The 9936-nt window shown below is 32.1% G+C and overlaps 1 protein-coding gene across 1 annotated transcript; it reads right to left on the bottom strand.

Moving 5' to 3' along the window:
* Nucleotides 1–4786: 4786 nt before the first annotated feature.
* Nucleotides 4787–9605, bottom strand: LOC140987126 (prohibitin-1, mitochondrial-like). Its single transcript, XM_073455533.1, has 6 exons — nt 9490–9605; nt 8971–9158; nt 7093–7209; nt 6086–6256; nt 5469–5681; nt 4787–5210 (listed from the first exon to the last, which is right to left on the bottom strand). Exons 2-6 carry the CDS (start codon nt 9145–9147, stop codon nt 5016–5018), a joined length of 873 nt encoding a protein of 290 aa, XP_073311634.1. The 5' UTR covers nt 9148–9158; nt 9490–9605; the 3' UTR covers nt 4787–5015.
* Nucleotides 9606–9936: the final 331 nt, after the last annotated feature.

The following is a 9936-nucleotide window of genomic DNA, read 5'->3' as shown; positions in this document are numbered from 1 at the left end:
TTTTTTGGGTTGCCTTTTTGACTGTGAATTCATATTCTTGAATTTGATGTAGTTCGACCACTAACTTATTTTAGCTTGCTTTTCGATAAAGTTTTAACTTTAAAATTTAATTCTTCCACATTTTTAAAATACAAATTAATTAATTCTTCACAAGCTTTTTCACAAATAAAATTTCTGAATTTTAGTTTAACCCCTATAAAAATTAAATATTCAGATTCAAAGGATCGAGGGGATCAATCCAACTAATTCAGTACCCTCTCTTTGAATTAAAAAAATAATAATCAAGTTTTCAATTAAATAAATAAAATTCATAAAAGTAGTAAATCATCTTCTTAATTAATTAATTTCCCTGCTGAAGTCTCGAATATGCATTTAAATTGCAGGTTGGGATCGAGATATTATTCATAGCCATGCACGTGCCACACTGTCAAACAAACAAGTAAATCCAAAGGAAACGACAACAAAATTAGCATTAAAAGGGAATAATCGTCCTAATCTCATATGATATTAACTTCATTTTTTCCTGAAAAAGTTAAATTATATTATATAAGAAATTACTATTTGTTCAAACCAATTATGTTAAAGGGACATTTAATAAAGGAAATTAAGTGTGAATAAAAGGAATCTTTAAAAATTAGACATGAATGTATATATATATATAATATATATTTATCAATGTTAGATAATGAAATATTTTTAAATTTATATCAAAATTACAAAGAGAATACATGTAATTTTAATAGTTGAGTTTATAAAAGAAATCTTATGAGTCGGTAGATGAAAATTGATGGGTTGATTGAATTTTGGTTGATTCTTTTATGCTTTTCAAAAAGTCGTTTTAAAGCAATCTTTTTCTTTAGGGAAATGTATTGGAATTCAACTTACGACTTTTCTTCTTCCACGTCGCCAATCACAGAGCAACATTATTAATCTATCGAAATTAAGATTTTAAACTTTAAAATCATTTAAAACGAGTAACTTGAACTAATATCAAATTAATCCGAAATTGTCAAAAAATAATATATAAAAAATTTAAAAAGTTGGGCTACCAGCCACTGTTCCACATGCATACATCTTGTGAATATCTAATGTAACTCAAATTATTCCAAGTTTTAAAATCATCTTAGCTTCAAAATGAAATGATCAGCAATAATTAGCTCAAAAAATCAAATATAATCATAGTTAACTAATTATATTCTAATATGATAAGATTTATATTATATATATAATCAACTTCGATCCGACCCGATATATTAATTTGCTCGAATTTTTACAAGAACTTGTGTATATAATATGCTTGAACCCTCTTCAAATTTTTTTGAATCAACAATCTGCTGAAACGGGGTCGTGCATGGGTGTCACCTAGTTGTCATTTACGTTTTTAAATGCTAAAAACGACTCGATAATTAGAATATAGAAATGAATAATCAAGATTATAAGCAACTGACAAAGGCAGTGAATTTTTTGAAATGGGAGTGGTCGTCTCGTTTTGGGCTGACCCTTCCTGATGACAATTAATCATAATCTAATGATGTTTGTGCTTTTTTGTGTTTATTTATAATATAATCTTTGGAGTTTAGTCTTTGAACTTTGGTGACCCAAGAATATTCTTGCTCCCAAAGGCTTCAACTTTCAAGGTCCAGCTCTTCTTTTGTTCTTAATACACGGTGATCTACAAGATCTCACCCTTGTAATATTCTTTATAATAATGTTAATTATGTGTGCCTGTATATATTTTATAATTTGGTTCAATCATGCACATTAATTAGGGGGTACTTGCCTTAGAAATAAGTTCTACAATTACATGGGAATACATGGGAATGATATNAGGGTTTTTTTGTTTTCTTTGGTTTGTCTTTTCCCAATCCCATTTAGTAGGAAATGTTTTTTTTTCCTCCCTAATTTCAAGAATTGATCAACTTTTGTGATCTTCAACCTTGTATTCAATTGTTTTGGACCCTTTTGATCCATATTTCGATTCGTGTAAGATTTCACCTTCTCTATTTTCATCCCGTCATAGGGATATATATTTTTCACAGTTTACAGTATATATATATTTGTACAGCTAATATTTGTAATCCGGCAAACGTATATTTTTACGAATTAATTAATTTTTTTAAGCAATCGATTAATTTATTTGTTTACCTGTAGTATACTAATTTGAATAGAGCTTTTTAATACTAAATTAATATTTGTGTGTGTGTCTATATATATAAACCATTGAAATTTTGAAAACGAAAATAACCTTTAATCTGGCAAAGACTTACGTGGGAAATGAAAATAAATAAATTTTTTTTCAAAAATTAAAACTGAAAAAAAAGAACATCGTGGGTTTCGAATAAGCAGGTAGGTCCTACCTAGGGTTTGACTAATATTGTAATGTAGGTTTCATGACTTTGTTCATACAATCAATATAACTGAATTACTATCAAATTCAAAGAATTAAAAAGTTAACGCAAATAGCAATAAATATAATCAATCTCCTTTATAAATAGTTACGTACGTGCGCATGTCGTCTTGTGAGTATAATTATACTTGAATCCACTATATATTTTTAGGTTATATTTGAATTGATAGATTTTAAATATATTTTTATTATATAAAGAAGTAATATCATAAACTTCAAATTTATATCTTATCGTGTATATAATATTTCATGTTAATTATGATGAATTTCAAGTTTTACTTTGTACTGATAATGTGTAAATAAATAAGATATTATAAATTTAAAATTTGATTTATTGTTTCAATTTTAAAGAATTAAATTATAATCGTAATAGATTGATTTCAAATCCATCTTCCCAAATCCAAACACAACCTTAGATCGAGTTTCCGAATTTTGAATAAATAACATTATTTTGATTGAAAATTTTCATTTAAAAAATATTAGTTTAAATTTTAAGGAAGACTTGATGCTTCTGATGAAAAACTAATATAAATTAAACTGATATTTTTTCCCCACTTTGTCGAGAACTGTTTTCCAGTACTGTTCTCGCTTAGTTCACTCTAAAAATTACCATCACAGCGCAATCATAATGCAATCAATGATTAAAATCTAGTGAACTATTATTATGATTAAAGTCCCTTTCAGCTTTATAAAGTAAAGTTCCACTTGCTCAATTTGTAAAATTAATAAAAGCTCCATCCATATCTCTAACCTAGGAGTCATAGATTCTCTCTTTACATGCATGGAATTTTGATCGAGGAAGACGATTTATAAGTTACATAAATTTCATTTGCAATTACTTACTAAAAAACCATGATTGTAGGAATTTTGATCTCTTATGTGAGCCCGAATTCTTGTTGTTTTATCAAAAGCTACAGTTGACAGTGATGAAACGACTGTAATATTTCGAAATGTACAACAACATATGAACTATATGTCAATTGCTCATTTAGTAGAAACGATTATTGCATCTCAATATCATGCTACGAAAGAAGATTGTCACCACCACAATTCAGTCTGAGTCCGTTTTTATTGACATGAGACTGTACAAGAATTAAAACGTATGATTTGAAGGGGAGAGCCAAGTTGTTACATGTCTCTCATCGGGTGGATTACGTTATTGAGAATTTTATATACGGACTTAGACAATACTCTCCACTTGAGTTAGCTTTTAAGGTGAAGTTAAACTCAAGTTCATGACATTAAAACATCCAAGTCCTAGTCTTAACAAGAATTAAGTTCTTGAAAATTGTACATATGAACAATCCTTCTCATTTGAAATAGATCAAGTCGATGTAAGACATTTATCACAAGTATCATCAAACGAAGTTGGAACTATTCTTGTATTATTAATTAGACTCCATCTTTTGAACTGTGTTCTTCCTGGTCATTTTAAAGTGTCTCGATTAGAAAACAGACATGAGAAAATGAACGCATTGTTATGTGTAACTATTTTTTAAAAGAAAACAAGGATTGATCAAAGATATTAAGTCAAAGATAAATCAAATATAATAATAAAAATATGATATCATATTTGATTCTATCAAAGCAAAATAAAGTGCCTAACCGTGAATAGGATTATGTCTCTTCCCATATCATGTAAAGCGTTACATATATCATATTTTATATAAACTATTCGGATAAATAACAATTTTTTGTATAAACAATAATAAAATGGGATTAAAAACAATTGTGCAACAAATTATATGAATGTTAGGTCCATCCACTCATGATATGCAATATTTCAACCGACAATCAATATAGGTCTCAAAATAACAACTATACCATATAAATTTATTAGTCATGTTAAAAAGATATGATCCATTATTATAAATTAATTACGCATAGTCATCAAAATAATATGTTGCATTTTATGTAAACTAGCAATCTAATGCTACCTTCAAAATAAATATTACAGAGCCATGAGGCTTTGCAATTGTTATTACTAGCATCCACCGGACTACATAATCGACCACGTTTTCTGAAACCAAAAGTGTAGAAAATATTTTAATAGCAAAATCATCAATTTTACCTACATATAATATTCTTATAGAGCTCACGTAGGTAGAGTATCATGTGTATTCTAGAATCTAGGGTGAGGCAAGAGTCAAAATGAGTGGAGTCGAGTCGAGCTCCAGCACAGATTTAAGTTTTGTAGACTCGAGCTCGAGTCAAACTCGATAGCGTCAATACAGTTATGATGGACTCCATGTTCCAAATACTTGTCACATATATAGATGATCAACACATCAATCACACGTGAAATAGAACTACAATACTTATTCAGACATGATATCTAAACTATGATGAGCCAAAAAAGCTATCAAACCAACCAGCATATGAAAACATCCAAACCATCAAATTTTGTCTAGAGTATGAGCAAAAAAAATAAATAGTATAAATGTCAAAAGATGACGTGCCCCCATAATTAAGATCAAAGACGTCGTTACACAGTTTAGAATGACGATAGAATTGATGAATTTCAGTGACTCCTGCTCTTTTAACTGGTGACTTGTGCGAAAAATCTTAATTCGATAGCAAACAGAGAGTTTTTATCCATCTTGACCGTTTACTTCATTCTACTTTGTTCTAAGCTCAGATTCTGAAGGTTCAGAAGGAGCTCATCAGAGTTCAAGTACACCTTGTTGCTTGAACTAGAAACAGTATGAGAAATATCTTTAGAAGCTTCAATTCTCCTGAGCATTAAAAAAGCTGAATTGTTGGCAATAGCTTGACCAATCAGCTGGGCACTCTTAGCCTCTCCCTGGTTATCGGATGAGAGAATTTTGCAATTATCAAATGAAACTTCCCAAGTTCAAGGAAAAGAATTCCCAATGGACAAAATTGCTCTGGAAAAGCTCCAGCCTGACCTCGTAGTACTATAGGATACCACAGGACGAGCACAAAAAGGAATAGATGTAGACGCGCATTTTATTTTTTTGTAGGAAAATGCAGCATTCCAATCTTGAATAATAATAATAATATTAAAAAAATAACGATGTATGGTGGCATTTTTTTTTACCTGTGCTCTAATAATAGCACTTTGTTTGTCTTGCTCCGCCTTTTCAACCACAAACTTGGCCCTCTCAGCCTCTTGTGCAGCTACTTGTTTGGCTTCAATTGCAGCAGTGAACTCCCTTCCAAAGGTCAGGCTTGTAATGGAGACGTCATCCAGTGCGATGTTGAAATAAGCAGCTCTTTCTGTCAGTATTTTCCGTATTTCCCTACTCACGTTCTAAATACAGTAAATTACTGTCAGTTTCTAATTCCACATAATCAAGAATTCAGATATAATATCATAACGTCCACGTATATGCAGGCCAATCATGAAAGGAGAGCAAGCTAAACTTTTCGAGTACATCATTCAAACTTTGGCCGTAGAGTTGCGTCAGATCCTAGTTGCAGCCTCTATTTATTAAAAATCAAGTGTTTTTATTCATAAGTAAAAATGTAGAATACAATAAAAATGTTTCGCGAACAAACCAAAAAGCCTTAGAAAATTCAATTCTAAGAATGGGAAAGCGTAATGGTCAATCAACTGTTGACATAACGTAACAACCGTATAATGAAGCAATTCAAGACACTAGAAAAAAGGAAAGAAAAAAGAACAAAAGAAATATCCCTACCCTAGCCACTTACCTCTCTCTGTGTGATAAGTTGGCTAGCATTATACTGGGCAACCACAGCTTTCAGCGTCTCATGAATAATTGAAGGCAGGACTCGCTCATTGTAGTTTTCACCAAGGGTTCTATAAATAGTGGGTAACTGATCTGGCACAGGGCGAGTAAGAACCCGAAGGCCAATTTTTACCTGAAACAATCGAACAACTGATTGAACTTTTAAATTCAACTCCCCACTAGGCAGCACCAAAAAAATCACAAGGCGGAGGGGTACAACGATAATCTGTTGGTTAAGGTTCTTTTCCACAACACGGTAGTCCATGAAGCTAAAAAGAACCTCCTAGAAAGATTCTAGTAGATATTTGTTCGATGTACACTATCAATAAATTACGCACTTCAGCTAAAAGCAGGAATGTAAGGCAACCGGAATGTGGAAATGTAAAGTTTTTATAGGTCATAGTAAACTATGAAATAAAATGAAAGTCTGCACAGAAGATCAATAGACAAAATGGTTGGTGCTTCAACAGAAAAGAAACACCTTTGCAAAAATACATCGGTGAAAACTAAACCAAAGTGATAATTGGTAACCACTTTCTATGTTCATTAAACTACAATTTTAAAAAGATGGCAACAATAAATAAACTTTAGCTAAAGTAGTAAAGTACAAATCACAAAATGGACATATAGAAATAAATAAGAAGAAAAACAGGCAAAGAGAGTTGCAAAAACTTATTTGAACCATAATAATATTTCTGAACCCGCTTGCATGTTAAGGAATGGATTCACCTCTTTTACAATCAACCAATTGCGTCAACGGTCACTCTCATTATCATAAATGGGAAATAAATTTAACTTTAATTCCTATAAAAGAAAATTATTTCAAACCAGATAGTGAACATCAAACCCATCAAAAATCATTCAGCAAGTGCTAGCCCTATCACGTACGAGATAATGAATGTGGGGTTTGGGGAAAGAAATGTGTGTGTGTGTGTGTGTGTGAGAGAGAGAGAGAGATAAGGGGGTCACCATCTGAAGGTCACGACTGCCTGAAGTGCTCTCCACCAGATGGGGACGCGCTCGAACATCATATATGGTTGGCCTTTCAAACCATGGGATCATCAAGTGAGTCCCTTCTGGATACACCTGCATGTTGAGCATATAAGAAAAAATATAAAACATATCCAAATTTCACAGAATACAATTTTTCTTTTAAAAAAGAAGAATATTAGATACGATAACTTGTCGTAGAAGAGTTAGGTTGATGGACATGAGTATGACAAAATCAAATAACAAACTTGGAAGAAGTATATATCGGAACATTATGAACCGGATGTGACCTATGTTCTTCCTAATTAACACAAAGTAAAAGTATGAAAATGTTGGAGAAGACAAAAGTATCTCGAGTTCAAACTGTATTGATAACCCTTGATCAACTGTATCCTAACATAGCCACAAACAATTATTCGTACACTACTGTGGCATAGATAGTCAATTTTTTTCAGAGCTTTAACCTCATGGTGGGAAGTATCAAACAAAGAATTTGCAACACAAGGAGTGAAAGCTACTAACAGAAGGCATAAAATGGACATGATCTTTTCTTCAAAAGTCCCATATACTTTCCATGAAGATAGAACAAGTTATTTCCAAAACCCAAATCCAAAAGTAAACATGAACTTGTAATAGTGTGTAGAGGATTAACAGTAATCTTTTCCCAGGAGTTAGTTGACAATAATTTTTTATAGATTCAGATTGCGAAGATAGGACACAGTAAAGCCGTTGACACGCTCATTAAGCATGGAGTACTAACTTGAAAGCAAGATATGCAAGACAACTATCAATGCTTGAAAATTGCACAAAATTGTAAAACCCCATCAAAACTTGTCAAACCAAATATACAGATTCAAAGCATACAACCTAATGATTTAAATAAATTTCATCACATGAAAAAAATATTGACAAACCACATTCAGCTAATATTTCAATTTTCAAATTAGCCTCTCAGCAAGTGACACTAAATAGAAAAGTTTCCACCAGCCTGTCAATTTTCCTAGAATTTTACCACTATAACACGAAAAGTGGCAGTACTATGGAGGCCAATATTTCAATCATAGTTACTAAAACACAAAAACAGGCGTTCATCTAGGCACAAGTCTTGTCGGTCTCTTCTTTTGTGCCTCAACAAAGGGCAAGACATAGTCTTTAATAAAGCCCACACACCCTAACATAACCCAACTTTTGGTGCGGTTTAAGCCTCGAGTCCAATTTTAATCACGCCATCAATGTGAAAATAATAAATCAACCACGAAGTGAAAGATATAGAACATTTAATTTAGCTTATATACTAACAAATTTTGTTTTATTGTTCTTTACTAATTCGTAAAGCACATGTTGCTTTATATTGTTATGAACTTTTCTTCAAATTACAAATACTAGCATATGATTATTATGATGCTTCATTTCAATAAAGTGTGCTCCTCGTCTTGCACGTTGCGTCTTGCATCTAGGCTCTGAGATATTTATCAGCCTTAATGCGCCAAACGAGATTATACCAATTCCATTGAGATGTGGCCGGAGGCAATGAAGGTTTGCTACAATTATTTGTTCAAGTGAATAGATTTTTCTGAAAAGGTCTAAAATAATTAAACATGTAACTATAGCTGCAAATTGCCAGAGTAAATACATGACATGATCCAACTTTTATGCCAATAAGATTCACTCAGGCAAACATCATTACAATTGAAAATGGGATGCAATATTCATGGTTTAACCCACAAAAAATGAACTACTTCCCACAGACTTTCCCAACAAGAGAGACATGGAAAAACAAAGATTTGCATGTAATTAAAGATAGAATAAAATATTAAGCATTATCAGTTAATCCTCGAGATAAATGCAGGGCTAAACCTTATCTTTGACACCGACAATTCGGTTGAAAACAATGGCACGGTGCCCTCCCTCAACGTTGTAGAGACTGTTAGCAACTCCATAGACGCCAAGTCCAGCAAAAACTCCCAGTTTGATCACAGCAGATGTTGCACCTCCACCAGGCATCTTCGGTACCTTGACATTGTTCAAATTCATACCGTAAACACCTGCATTTACAGAAAATGTACAATTATTCACTCAAATATCCGATACTGAACCTAACACATCATTATAACGAAAACTAAGATCATATCTCATTGAATCAACCAACTACACCTCAATATCAAAAGGAAATGACGCAAAAACCTGAAAGTTCATATAATTCCACTAAAGTCAGCACTCACTCACACCTTCACCAAATCTCCGAACAAAAAAATCAATTAAAAAATAAAAGCACAATTAACAAAGTTGAATCGCAAGCATCATATATACAGACAAATACTGATATTTGACGGGCTACGAGTGCAGAGACAGGAACGTATGAACGAATTTGCATACCTCGAAAGTATGCTCGCGAGAAACGGAAACGAAGAAAAAGCTACGACTGCAAGGGTTTTAGTGGCACCAACAAGGTTTACCGCTGTATGTTTTTTCCCCCGAACACCCTTTTTTCCCCTTCTATTCTATTTTATTATTTTCTTCACATATTTACATTATATTAATTAATTATTATATTATTTTTCAATCTCAATACATAATGTACAATTAGAATTTGAGTAGGATTAATACCCTTATCAATTTGCGAAGTAATTAACTGACTGAATCGGACCATCCTTAAATTTTGTGTCTGTAATTTTTTTACTAGTTAGAAATCAAAATTAAAATCGTTACCACCGTTGCAGTGTATTCATTTAAACATGTCCAAATAAGAGACGTTTATCGACTCCACATTAAAACAAAAACCAGCCAACCCCATTGTATAACAACAAAACAGAGTCAGGTCAA

Source organism: Primulina huaijiensis, chromosome 11 (assembly GCF_012295235.1).
Source record: "Primulina huaijiensis isolate GDHJ02 chromosome 11, ASM1229523v2, whole genome shotgun sequence".
Taxonomy (NCBI): domain Eukaryota; kingdom Viridiplantae; phylum Streptophyta; class Magnoliopsida; order Lamiales; family Gesneriaceae; genus Primulina; species Primulina huaijiensis.
Note: the sequence above shows the minus strand (reverse complement) of the source record. Positions and strands in the feature narration are given on the sequence as shown.

Bases quoted from the DNA above. Each gene is read 5' to 3' on its own strand.
- LOC140987126 (XM_073455533.1), bottom strand. From the start codon at position 9,147: ATGAATTTGAACAATGTCAAGGTACCGAAGATGCCTGGTGGAGGTGCA. The intron at 6,257-7,092 runs GTGACCCCCTTA...CGATTGTTTCAG, and splicing joins GCAGTCGTGACCTTCAGATG to GTAAAAATTGGCCTTCGGGT. The intron at 5,211-5,468 runs GTAAAAAAAAAT...TCCGATAACCAG, and splicing joins GTGCTATTATTAGAGCACAG to GGAGAGGCTAAGAGTGCCCA.